This window comes from Pogona vitticeps, chromosome 1 (genome assembly GCF_051106095.1).
Source record: "Pogona vitticeps strain Pit_001003342236 chromosome 1, PviZW2.1, whole genome shotgun sequence".
In the NCBI taxonomy this organism is placed as follows: domain Eukaryota; kingdom Metazoa; phylum Chordata; class Lepidosauria; order Squamata; family Agamidae; genus Pogona; species Pogona vitticeps.
The window spans coordinates 220,095,843-220,110,129 of record NC_135783.1 but is presented as its reverse complement, the minus strand read 5'-3'; the positions used below and the strand labels follow the sequence as shown (position 1 = coordinate 220,110,129).

The window sequence follows — 14,287 nt, the reverse complement described above, 5'->3', positions numbered from 1 at the left end:
ATGTTGGTTCCCCTCCCCCATTGTTACATCTTTTGTGTTAAAAGTCGAACTGGAAATCCCAACATACTGTGGGTCCTCTGAATAATTCTTCCCTGCCCAAACCTAAGGGATTCCTTGATGGGTTGCTTGGTTCCATTTTTTTTTTTCTGTTTGAATTGTTAAATGAAGCACTGCAACTATCAGCACTGGGTGTGTCGAGTTGTGGGTGAATAATCACCTTTGGCTTTAAAGTATTCAAAGGCTGCTCAGTGGCCACTGGAGAAAGGGAGTAAAGATTCAGAAAGCCCTCAGGGTGAGTGTGCCCACCCAATGCAAAGAGAAAGGGTGGTCCTTTGCCCTGTTCCCTTCCCTAATGCCTCATGAATCAGCAAATCAAAAGTTTTGTTAAGCAGAATGTGTTTTCACTGTGCCTTTAAAAAAATCAAGTGTTTTAGTGCAGTGTTTTTTTAAAAAAAAACCTCATGCAGAGCGATCAGTATCAACCTTTCTAATGAAAGAATATCCAATATTTTCATGGAACTGTAAAAGAGAGAATGAGTGTTATGGCAAAAAGCCTAGCCTCAGCAGCTTTGTGTGGGAAATGGTGAAATGTGACTGTGATTTATAATGAGAAAAGGTATCTACAACATACAATTTTCTACCTAGCTGCAAATAATAATTCATAGTGATGTCCCTTCCAGATAAAATACCTTTGCAATGGAGGACCTATGTAGTAAGATGATCATGATAAATGTCAGACCAGTGCAGGTAACGACTTTACAAACCATTAAGATTAGCTTCCTTTTTTATTTCTGATGATAACAGTGGCCATGCTGTGAGCCTATGTGGTAATAATATCACAGTTCTGATAAATGCCAGAGACAAGCAGAGGTGTTTATCATTCCCAGCTCAAAAATGCTGACTAAAGTTACCACAAGTTGCCTATTTTTCTTATTTTTCAGTCAGATAACAATTAGCAAATTTGTTGATTCATAAAACAGAGATACATTGTGCAACATTACTTCTATGTTTTAGTATTCAATTGGCAGTTTTTCACCATCTTTCTCAGTCAAAGCTGGGAAATGAAAAGAGCTATTTTACACTCTGAAAGTCAAGATAAATCTGGGGATGTAGATTTTGAATTTTGCATCTTATGCTCACCCTGTCCTTCATGATCCTGCCCCCATGCATTTTATCTGATATGCTTCATTTAACATTAAGTCTAATTTTGGAGTGAAATCATATGGCAGTACAGTATATGAACTAAAAAAAATTATTTTCATATCTTTGAAAATTACTTGAATGAATACAGTGACATGCTGAAGTAAACCATAACTGTCCCAGTGCATGATCCTACCACTTCTCAGTTACTGTTGGCCTCAGCATGTTGTCATATTCCTTATTCTGAAAAGTAACTTTACAGTCTATTTCAGCATGTACTGAGTCACAATTTTGACTTTGTGTGGGAAATGCTAGAATATGACTGTGAGTTATAGTCACAGAACGTGTTTTCAATTGCTTCCTCTATACTGATCAATATAGTATCTGGTTTACTTGTTTTATCTTTTATTGTAAGGTGGGACCATTTTACACCCTGGGTCTTAAAATGATCTGTTGTTCATGTTGGTGAATGGATGTTTTTCACCAATCCCCTCCTTCTACCCTAAAGCAGTGAGGGTTCATTATTACTCCCATTTACATGGGGCAGGGCAGTAACTCTTGTATCAGACTTTTTTTTCCTGAACTTTACAGGAAGTATTCAAGATGCTCAATCTGTTATAAACCTGCAGTCCAGCTCCTTGGATACCTCTTGTGGAATTCAAACCAGAATAGGTTTGAATTCCACAATGAATTCCAGAATGAACGGGTGCATTACCCATATGAAAACCCATGTCACCACCCTTTATTGCCTTCAATATATGAAATATCATGCCCTCATGCTCTGATTTTAAGGGGCACAGGGAGCTTAAGAATGAAGAAGGAGGTATGAACATATTATCCTGTGAATGCAACTTCTCATTCTTTCACGGAAGAAAGTCAGGATGCAGATTTTCTCAACCTCAGTGGTAAATACCATTGATGTAGTTCATAGGAAGGAAGACTCACAATGCAGTGGCTGTAACAGATGGGCAGTTCCTTAGTGCACAGCAAAACACTGTCTTATAATTTTCAACATCAAAAAACACCCAGATACCCACCAACATCAAACATCGATTTAAGCTCAGTAATAATAATAATTATTATTATAGTCTAAAACTTCTTATTCACAATTTGTGATCAAATCTTTGCTGCACCCACAGTGAATATGTCTACCATATAGGTCATCATATTATTTGTTTGTTTGTTTGTTTGTTTTTTACACTTTTATACCACACCATCTGGCCAGAGGCCACACTGGGCAGTGTACAGAAAAGATCAAAACACAATTAATAATCATAATCATAATAAATTGATATGATATCATAAAATACAGTGAACAACAAATCAAAAATTCAGCAAATAGAATTCAGAATTATTAGTGTCATTCAGCAAAAAGATCAATTTGAATTTTGCAGGCCATGTAAATTCTTTGGTCCTATACAGGGAGCTTTTTACAAGAGACAGTTAAGGACATAATGAGCAAGATACTGCACTTTTCCTCATTCACAAGGACATAATCAAAGAGGGTAAATCTTCCATAAAGATGCTACACAATGATTTTCAAAAATTCCATTTAGACTACAACTTCCATAATTCCTAAGCCAGCAATGACTGGCCAAACTAGCTGAAGTATTCTGTCCACAAAAGTTAGTTTTTTCAAACTTTGTCTTGGACACTATGTGGAAATACTGTATACAGCTTTGCTCTTGCACAGTACTCTATGAGATTTAGAGTAACCAGTGTTGGTAATCAGGGTCTGGGCACATATTACCTTTCAGGAGACAAAGTCAGTTTGGTAACAGGGAAATTGAATCTCCATTTCCTGCTTGGCCATGTTGTATCCCTTTTTGCATATGGAAAATAGCTGGGCTCTACTGTTTTTCAGTCTACAAAATCTCCCTGACTCTATGATTCCACTCCAGAATTGAAAGGAGGGATAGTTTCCTCACAAAACAGCTGGTAGTTGTGATATGTATACTCTGGGAGAAAAAGTGTGTCTGATTCCAGCAGCTCTTTTTCCACTGGCTGGTGACTATGGCTTCCCTTCTCTTCACCTTTGTAGCAATCAGATACCGCATTTTTCTGTGTATAAGACACTACTTTTTCCTAAAAATCATTACACTAAAAATTGAGGGACAGAAGTAAGCTGAGAGAGAGCTGACGAGAGAACAAAACAGCCTGTACCTTGCCTCTGTCAACAGACTTCCTTCAGTTATGAGGCTTAGCTGCCTCCAATCATGAGCCTTATGGAACTGATGCTGAACAAACCAATTGGAACTCACCTCCTTGGAGGTGGAGCCTATAGGATCAGATTCAACAGGGACTCGTAATGTCCGACATTCTGAGCCCAGAGGCGGAATCCTCAAAGCTAAGCTTTCTTAATTTTGGGGTTAGAAAAGTGTGTGTGTGGTGTCTTATAAAAGAGGATAAAATATGGTAACTTTAAATTTAGATAATGTTTCCCAAACTTTTTTGAGTTGCAACCCTCTTTTATAACAGCCAAATAAACTTTGACCCCCTTGCTGTACAGCGGTGCCTCGACTTACGAACATCCCTACTTATGACCATTTTGAGTTACAACCAGCTCAGACCGTAAAATTTTGCTTCTACTTGCGACTGGAGCTTCCACTTATGAACAGAAAAAGGCAGGGGGGGAAGGGGGGAAATTCAAATTTCTAACTGTAGGTGGCGACAAGGCTGCTTCTTTATAGCTCTTTCTCCCCAGCAGTTAGAGAGTGTGCATCGGGGGAGACTTGGGACTGCCTCCTTCTGCTTCTGAGTGAGTGTGTGTCTTTGTAGGGAGGCTTTGGGCTGCCTGGTAAGGTAAGGTGCTATTTTCTGCTTTTTAAAAACTTTTCTGGGTGATTTTTGCAGCATGGTTTTGAGCTGGGAGGTTATGTTTCTGTGCTGTGATGGGTCTTGGGGGTTTGTTTGTGTTTGGGTTTTTCCCCCATTTCTGATGGGTCTTGGGGAGTTTGTTTTTTGTTCCTCCCCATTTCCAATGGGTCTTGGGGGGTTTGTTTGCTTTTGAGGTTTTTCCCCCCATTTCAGATGGGTCCTGCGTGCTTCCCTTGCTTTCTCCTTTGTTTCTTTGCATTTCCGACTTGTCCCCTTTGTTCTCTGTACATTTCCGATCTGCTCCGTTTGTTTTCTGTGCATTTCCAATGGGTCTTGCATGCTTGATTGCTTTTCTCCCCCCCCTTTGGCCAGAAGGGGTTAATCATGTTTCCAATGAGTCTTGCAGTGATTTTTAAATTTTGTATATATTTTATAAATATATTTATATATTATTTATTTTTCTTCAGCCGGAACGGATTGATTGCATTTCAGTGCATTCCTATGGGAAATGGTGCTTTGACTTATAACCATTTTGAGTTACGTCCATCTTTTGGAACGGATTATGGTTGTAAGTCGAGGCACCACTGTATTTGCATAAAATGCATTTTAATATGGTCAAGAAAATGCATTAAAATGGATTTTTAAATATAAATTAACCCTAATATATTAATATTAATGCAATAATATGGTGGGAACTGTAAAACTGTCTACCAGACAAAATGTGAGAAGGAAAAAATATATAAACACACTTGGCATTTAATTTATTTTTTTGTGTTTAGAAATGACCCTCCCTTTATATCTTCGCCCCCCAACACCGCATTAATGAAGAGCCCCTCCACTTCCAGCTGAAATAAATACCTCTCCCATGGGCCCTGCCCCATGGTTCTCCTCTCCCACCTTTTCGCCCCTCTTGCCTTCGTCCTCCATGAGTCAGGCAGGGCCTGGAAATATCTCAGTTCCCTTCTCCCTTCAATGCACCACCATCACCACACCCCAAACAGCTGGAGACAGGTGGAGCAAAAGGCACCACTATCATGCCAGCAACCACTTTTCAATCCTGCTGCCATCTTGGGTGTCAGCATTCCCAGCCTGCCCCACACGCTCGCCTCATTCAGGCCTTTTTGAACTGGGCTAACAGTTTGGTCCAAAGGGCTGATGTGGATGGAAAGCAGCAGAGAGAAACAAGGAAGAATGACTCTTTCAGAGGAGGTAGGAGTGATGTGCATGCATAAAAGGAAGATCCACCCCAAAAGGTACAGAAATAATTAAAAACTCTAGGTTGGCTGCATTTCCAATTCAGATTAAAATTATCTACCTGTTGGCCAAGAGATTAAAATCAAACAGCATTGTGTGTACTATATTTAATATTATAAATCTAAGAGTAATTGCAATTAAAAATAACTGTGGCAACCTCCCCAGAAAACACTTCGCAAAACACACCGCCAGGGGAAGGGTCCCAAATCTGTGGTTTAGATCAAGTGCTTATTGCTGTGCTTGAGTGTAACAATAAACAATGGTATCATTATGAAAACAGGCCTAGGCAAGCATTGTGTGCTCTCACCTTCCCTTTCTTCTTCTGGCCTACATGAGAGCAGACATGGGTGGCACATAGCCTTTGGGCTCCCTTGAGGCATTTTTGTAGACCCCAGGCCACCTCACAACCCCTCCATTTTTAAAAAAAGTATTATTTTGTCAAGCTTTTTTTTTTAACCCTCCTTGCTCCCAGGGGCTTTTAGGAGTAGCAGTTTTTCGATCAAATGTTCTGGGTGGTGATCCCTCCACTCCAAAACCAGACATGCTTCCAAATGATAGGTTTGGGGGTGTTGGGTCTTGGTTTTTAAATTACAAACAGTCATTTCTGTACCTGCAGGAGTGACCTGCAGGAGGGGCTGTGGGCAATACTGCAATCCCAAACCCATTGAGGTTACTTTCCCCTGTTTTGCAGAAAACAATCAGAAATCTTTACATCTGTCTTTAGTGAAGCTAAAGCTTTAAGCTAACGTTCAATGTACCTGAATAAGCTGGTTAGTCCTAACAGTATGTTATTTGAAACAAGTTCAGAGGTTTGGAGTTTTTAATTTAAATAACACAGTTATACCTGCTGCAAATGTGTTAGTGTGTTTTAAAAAAGGCATGAAAGAGTTACATTTCAAAAGCAATATAATAAGTGGGAACAGCATTGCTTGGTTTGATGTAATAAGTAATATATTCTAGTTGTTTTAAAACATTAAGGGCATTTTTAGAGGAATTTTGACGAGATTTTTTTTTTAAATTTTATGCCATGTTCTCTTAAATAATCCATCTGTTTGAAAAGTGAACAAACAGTATACATGTTGCCAGGGGTGCGTGGGGTGGAAAGAACAGAAGACATACAGTGAATGGATCAATGGCAAACTTAATTGTACAGGTTGTTATCTTAGCGTGCTTTCAGCAATTTATTCTCTGACCTGGCACTTTCCAGTTGTATTGTACTACAAATCCCAATCCCTAGCAATCAGACTAAGGGATTTGTATGCATCTGGAAAACACCTGTTTGGTAAAGGTAATTTATAATCCTGAAAGAGCTCTTTTGAAGGAGCCAAAAGCAAAATAGGCAAAAGCTTTATACCATCAGTCCTATGGCTTTTAATGTTAATGATCAACAAAATGACAACTGAAAATGTCAAAATTTTTCACCATCCAATGTCAGTATAACTGTTTAGATTTTTAAACTCATTAAGAGTTAACAAAGCTGATATAAAGCATTCAGGGTGCCGAGGGAGGTCTTGTACATTACTACCATGAGAGAGGTATCGTTTCCTTACAGGAGTCTGAAACCACTTCTGATGTACAAGAATTAACCATTAAAAACATGTATTAAAACTGCACTGCATAATGCCAGTGAGAAGTTTCAGGTTATCTGAATGTGTAGCATGTAAAATGATTTCCCTATGTTCGGGGTCTTGAACTTATTTTATCTTATCAGCTGCAAAATGAAAGCACAGCTATACAATGCTTCAACATCTCATGCAAATATCTTAGTCAGAAACCATAAAGGCATGAAACCATTAATTGTATAAGAGGTATGCTTCTCCTGAGTCAGTCAGCAGCAAGACTGTTATCATATCATCAAAAGAAGTTTCACATGGCAAAGGTGAATACAGGTCTCAGTCTCAAATTCTTTGACTGGCTAATTGTTTTTCACAAAAGGAGGTTGTGAAACAAAGGAAAGAATGGCAGACAAGGGACAGGATGTAGACTACCAATATCAACACAACCAAGAACTGATCAGTAGAAAGAAAATGAAGCATATGAGCTCTATATCTGAGGTATGGAACAAATATAAGGGTGTGATCTATTAATTAAATGATGCCATGCTTTCCTCATAAAAAGGTACTTGAAGTGGTTATAGATTAAACTAAATAATAAATTAAAATTATATAAAGAAGTTTAAATGCAGCAATAAAATACCAGTATCATTCCTCAACAGTTGATCAGCCTACATGCCAAAAATCTGCTTGAAGATTTGTCTCACAGTAGAAGGATGGCAGAAAGATCATAAATCTTTATTTCTTTAGCAGGAAGTTCCAGAGTCTGGGAGAAGCCACCAAGAACATTCTCTGACTATGGAAGCAGCTGCTAATTGAGAAGGCCATAAGCTATAGCTCTGACCTACTTCTTTCTAATAAGATAAATCTGTACCTCAGGTTAACACTTGGGACTGCAGGCAGAGCTCCCAATTTTTACATGCAGAACACAGTGGACCCACGACTTACAGACGGCTCACGTTACAGAGTTTTCGAGTTACAGACTTCTCTGGCCGCAAAATTTAGGTTCGACTTGCAGCCAGAGAAGCAACCTACAGACCAGAAAAAAACCAAAATGGAACAAAAACAGAACAAAAACGGCCGGTTACAGATTAATCGGTTTTCAATGCATTGTAGGTCAATGGATTGACCTACAGACTTTTTGACCTGCAGCCACCATTCCAATACGGATTAATTCTGTAAGTAGAGGGTCCACTGCACTATCTGCACATAAGCCAAACCAAACCTACAGGTCAGAAAACCTTCCCCTTCATGATACCTGCTGTTGCCCCATTTTCATCATACACCCTGTCCCTGTAGCCCACTGCATCGCACACCAGTTCCCCCCCACACACACCCTTAGGATTCTGCTAGCCTGAATGGCTAAATGGAGGAAAGAGGAGTTTGCCACCGACAGGAACAGTTCTCTCAGTAAAGCTACTCTATAGTATACTGATCAGAATCCACAAAAAAGCTTAGCAAATTATATTGGTTGGCCATAAAAGATAGAACACAACCTTCTCATATGCCCCCCCAAGCCAGTTAAGAGGAAGCCCCTTTAGCCCCACCAAGCTACTATTCAACATGGGTTTCTGCATGCATCCAGGACATCAAATTAGTGCTACTGCCTTGCAATCGTACTTGCTGGTTGCTTAAAAGCTCTCTAAGGACAAATTAACCCTTAGACGGTTCCTTTTTTCCGCCTTTGCCTGCTGGCCTTTTTTATTGCTATTCCAACACTCCCAACCTTTAGAAGAGCCTTTTTTGAATGAAAAGATCCTAGAAATCACCACTGAGTACATGAACCTCTACATGTGGACATTTGCAAACGGCCCAGTGGGATGTTTGAAAACAGGTGGTATTTGACACATCTGTTTTTACTGCTTTTATTTTTATACTCTGCTTTCATCCAAGCCTGGGAGTGAGGGTAGGCCCAGCTAGTCAAGGCTTGCTGTAGGATCCATAATGTTTTTTCTTCTCTTTTTTTATTCAGAAATTCAAGACTATACCAACAGAGTAAAAGCTGTAAGGAACCTTGTACAGAAGCTTCCCAGACCAAACTATGACACTATGAAAATATTATTTCAACACCTGCAAAAGTAAGTTGAATTATTACTATAAAATATAAGACTAATTTGACTGTGGAATGGAGCATGGATGTTGGCAAATCTTTGGGCCCGAGTCCCAAGTCTTCAGTACCAAGTCCTGAGTCACAAGTCAAGTCTGAGTCACCAGAAAGAAACCCAAGTCAAGTCCATGTTGAGTCCCAAGTGCAGTTTAAGTCTGACTTGATAACGAGTGCTGCAACTTGACAGTGAGTCCTTATCCCTGGAATGGGGAATTCAAACTGGATTCCTAGTTTTTTCTTGGAGCACTATTATTATTTTCCTAACATAGAAATATGCAGATTTAAGAGACTCAGAGTGTAATAGTACCTGTTCACCAAGGTACCGATAAAGGACACCTTGACACTCATCCAGCAGCTCGTTCCAGAAGACATCAAGGCCCTCTTCCGACACTGCCTAACGACCAGCTATTTCCAGTGGGGTAATGAATTCTATTAACAGACAGATGGAGTGGCCATGGGGAGCCCCCTCAGCCCAGTTATAGCAAACGTCTACATGGAGCACTTCGAAAAACTTGCCCTGGCTTCGGCACCCTTCGCACCCACAGTCTGGTTCTGATATGTGGATGACACCTTTGCAATTTGGAGCCACGGTGAAGAAAAATTGGAAGATGGTTGTTGTGGGTTTTTCGGGCTCTTTGGCCATGTTCTGAAAGTTCTTCCTGATGTTTCGCCAGTCTCTGTGGCCGGCATCTTCAGAGGACAGCACTCTGTGCTCTGGTGTCGTTGGCTTGGGAGTGCAGTATTTATGGCTGTGAGATAGGCTTTTGTCTTTTCCTGTAGATGGGTGATTAGTATGTATTGTTGTGGGTGTATTGTTGTGCTAAGGAGAAGAGATTATCTGTCACTGTGGTTGATGGGTGTCATTAGCTGGTCTTTTGTGTGTAGTGATCCCCTGTCCTTGTGGCTGGGTAGAGTTCGTTGACCTTTTGCACGCTGTATTTTTGAGAGCTGGGAGCCAAGTTTTGTTGAGCTTCACAATTTCCTCTTGTTGAAACTGTGCTGGTGCTTGTGGATTTCAATGGCTTCCCTATGCAGTCTGATGTAATGATTGCTGGTGTTGTCCAGTATTTCAGTATTTTGAAATAGTATTTCATGTCCAGTTTGTTTCAGGGCATGTTCAGCTACTGCAGATTTTTCTAGTTGTTTTAGCCTGCAGTGTCTCTCATGTTTTTTGATTCTGGTGTCGATGCTTCATTTTGTGGTTCCAATATATACCTGGCCACAACTGTAAGGTATCCGGTATACTCCTGCAGTGGTGAGGGGGTCCCTTCTGTCCTTTGCTAACCGTAACATTTGTTGTATTTTTGTGGTGGACTTGAATATTGTTTGTAGGTTGTGTTTTTTCAGTTGTTCCATATCCAGTTCTAACTGTTGCTTCCTGTTCCACGTATAGGTTTCTCAGGAGATAGATAAAGTGTTGAGGCACTCCCATTTCTTTAAGGACTTGCCATAGTTTTCTGTGGTCCACACAGTCAAAGGCTTTTGCATAGTCAATGAAGCAGAAGTAGATGTTTTTCTGGAACTCTCTGGCTTTCTCCATAATCCAGCACATGTTAGCAATTTGGTCTCTAGTTCCTCTACCTCTTCGAAATCCAACTTGTACTTCTGGGAGTTCTCAGTCCACATAATACTGAAGCCTACCTTGGAGGATTTTGAGCATAACCTTGCTAGAGTGTGAAATGAGTGCAATTGTACGGTAGTTGGGGCATTCTTTGGCACTGCCTTTCTTTGGGATTGCGATGTAGACTGATCTTTTCCAGTCCTCTGGCCACTGTTGAGTTTTCCAAACTTGCTGGCATATTGAATGTGGCACCTTAACAGCGTCATCTTTTAAAATTTTAAATAGTTCGACTGGAATACCATCACCTCCACTGGCCTTGTTGTTAGCCAAGCTTTCTAAGGCCCACTTGACTTCACTCTTCAGGATGTCTGGCTCAAGGTCAGCAACCACATTATCTGGGTTGTCCGGGATATCCAAATCTTTCAAGGCCAAACTTCCCTGTTGTTCTTTTTATCTGTTGACTCCCTACTTTAGCATTCAAATCCCCTAGAATGAGAAGAACATCTTTCTTTGGTGTCAGTTCCAGAAGGTGTTGTAAATCTTCATAAAATTGTTCAATTTCAGTTTCCTCAGCATTGGATTACTGTGATGTTGAAAGGTCTGCCTTGGATTTTTATTGACATCATTCTATCATTTTTGAGATTATATCCCATTACAGCTTTTCCCATTCTTTTGTTGACTATGAGGGCTACTCCATTCCTTCTACGGGATTCTTGCCCACAATAATAGATATGATAATCATCTGAATTGAATTCGCCCATTCCTGTCCATTTTAGTTCACTGACACCCAGGATGTCAATGTTTATTCTTGCCATATCCTGTTTGACCACATCCAGCTTACCAAGGTTCATAGATCTTACATTCCAGGTTCCTATGCAGTATTTTTCTTTGCAGCATCGGACTTTCCTTTCACTTCCAGGCACGTCCACAGCTGAGTGTCCTTTCGGCTTTGGCCCAACCACTTCATTAGCTCTGGAGCTACTTGTACTTGTCCTCCGCTTTTCCTCAGTAGTATGTTGGATGCCTTCAGACCTGAGGGTCCCATCTTTCAGCGTCATATCTTTTAGCCTTTTGTTTCTGATCATGGGGCGTTCTTGGCAAAAATACTGGAGTGGCATTGCCAATTCCTACTCCAGGTGGTCCAGGAGGCAGTAGAAGACAGGAGGGCCTGGCGTGCTCTGGTCCATGGGGTCACGAAGAGTCGGACACGACTAAACGACTAAACACACACACACTCCAGGTGGATTGCATTTAGTCGGAACTCTCCACTATGTCCTGTCCTTCTTGGGTGGCCCTGCACAGCATAGCCCATAACTTCTCTGAGTTACTCAAGCCCCTTCGCCAGGACAAGGCAGCAATCTGTGAAGGGGAGGACTGTGAATACCTGGTCATTATTTTGTGGCCAGCTTTTTAATTTGTCTATAACTCAAGAGTTTGAGAGTTTGATTCTTCACTGTGCCTCCAGAGAAGAGAGCCAGCCTATGTATCCATGGGCAAACTGCACAGTAGTCCCAGAAGAAGGGATTGGTAAACCATTTCTGAGTATTCGTTACCTAAAAACCATGGAAAGGGTAACCATAGGTTAAAATTGACTTGTTGGCATGTTGTTGTTGTTGTTGTTTGTTGTTGTTGTTGTTGTTATTAAAGGCTTGTGACAGATTGGAGGGTTGATCTGAGGAATATGTGCAGTGTCTTCAGACATGTGCAGTGTCTTCAGACAAATGTGTAAAAATGAACCAAATTAGTCATATTTGTGTTTTTTTGAAACTGTCATGGGGTGAGCAAAGATGCCAGAGACCTTAATGGGATGGAGTAGCACACTCATAGATTCTTCATGTCAAATCTGGCATCCAATATTGTTATTGGAAATGGAGAAACACAAAGAAAAACTCTGGATGAGAAAGGAACATATGTTGTTCACCTTAGAAACGAACGTTCCTTGTGTTTCTTGCTACAAAGTCATTACAGGAATTGGGTCCTTACAAGGAACCTAAAACACACAAACACTATCATGGAACTGGATAAGGGTTGTGTTGGAGGGTCTCCAAAATGCTACAGGGCAGGGAAACCCCAATCTGTGCATCTTTTCCTAGCTGGATGGGGGTTTCTGCACATCCCTAGTAACCTAATTAACAGTGAGTGTAAAAAATGGGTTACCATTGAGCAAGGTGTGTTTTGTTTAGGATTAAAGAGATTTTCTATTGGCACTCCTTCCTATGTGTTGAATCCAGGCAAACATGAGCAGCAAGAGAGTAGCAGGTGCTGATGATCTTCCACTAATGCATATACAAGGGTCTGTGAAAGAGTTCACCCGGTGTTATAGTATATAGGCTTATATCAAATCTCATGCTTGTCCTAGATCTTGCACTATTTCTTGTTGTGAGATCAAGAGCCTATTCGGATTTAGCTTTGTTTTTGTCCTCAGCAATCTGGCGTACTGTGTCCAAAAAGCCTTCCTTCCATGAGCAACAGATGCCTTTTGCATGGAAAAGTGTTCCTTTGGATTCATTCCACGGTGTTTTAAACATCTAAATCAGGAAGTCCATCTTGGTTTTCATGTCAACGTTTATCAGCATGGCTACCAAGACTTATTATACAGGGTTTGTTGTGGTCAAATTGAGACTCACAAGAGGCTAACCCGTGAGCACATTATCAGCTTTTTTGTCATTCCCTCTCTCCCCAGTAGTAGGTTTTCAAAGGAGGTTGGGAATGCTGTGCTTCTTCTTTGGGCACAATGTGACTAACTCTGCAGTCCAGGGTTCCTCTTTGATTATACAGTATATACCCAGTTTTCTGAGGTCTCAGACCTTTCTGGAGTTTCAATTTCCAAAAGGTCAGACCCCTTTTCCAGGACCTCTACAGCATCACCCCAAATATCCTCTCTTTTTTATCCCCATCTCCTAGGGTCACAGAGTTTCCATTCTCCCTAGCCAAGTCCTCCACCTACTCTTGATCCTTCATGATAACTCTTAGTGTTAACTCTATATGCCCATGGCTATATAGGCTGGCTCTTATTCCAAGAGTTTCAGGTGGGGGATTGAACTCCCAACCTTTGGTTCTGCAGCCAGATACCTCAACCACTGAACTCTTCTGCAAGCACAACTAGAATAGGCCCACTTACAGTATTAAGGAACAGGATTTCTACCATAGTGTCATTTTGTTCATCCTTTTAGAGCCAGGCTAGAATTAAAATTCTCCTTTCTAGTGAAAAATAAAAGAAGAAAAATCTTTAGAACCACAAGTTAATCTAGTAATTGGTCCTCCAGGTTAATGTTTTAATTTTTTTACACTAATGTTTAATGCTCCAAGTGTCAAATATTCCTGTGGCAAAAGGTCTTAGTTACCTCTGAATGAAAGAGCATTGGAGACTCATGGTCCTTTTGCAAAGAATATATATTTACATATGTGCAAGGTAAACACAGTGGAGGCAAAAGTACCTTTACAGCAGGCAGCATAATTGCTAACTGGTTTTAGATTCTCAAGGAGCAACTCCGTAACTGTGTTTTAGGATTCATCATCCAGGGAAAACTCCCAGAGAGACACATGCATACACCATCCAGCTTTCTCTCTACCACCCTCCATGCCCAACTCCAGGTTTCTTGGGTACTTAACAGAAGCTTTTCATTGTCCTTGCCCCAAGTGACCCATGGTTTTACAGGAAGGCAGCTGGTACCTGGGATGTCATACTTTCCCAGCGCTGTCGCCAGCTGCCATTCCTAATTCTACTTTCCCCATCCCTGCTCAATTGCCAGTTCCATCTTGTAACTCATATTCCGATCCTCTTCAGGCCCAGTTTGGCAACAGCGAGAGAAAGGAGCAGACCCTGCCTTTTGTTGACATTCACTTATCCATCTG

The 14,287-nt window shown here is 40.8% G+C and overlaps 1 protein-coding gene across 3 annotated transcripts in view; it reads left to right on the top strand.

Moving 5' to 3' along the window:
- ARHGAP15 (Rho GTPase activating protein 15) overlaps window positions 1-14,287 on the top strand; it is a 541,978-nt gene that overhangs the window by 500,354 nt on the left and 27,337 nt on the right. For 2 of the 3 annotated variants that reach the window (XM_020784230.3, XM_020784228.3), the window contains one exon: window positions 8,737-8,842. The exons of the other annotated variant lie outside the window; for it this stretch is intronic. In XM_020784230.3, the coding sequence (XP_020639889.3) occupies window positions 8,737-8,842 (106 nt within the window). The remainder of the gene's footprint in view (window positions 1-8,736; window positions 8,843-14,287) is intronic. 3 annotated transcript variants of the gene reach the window in all.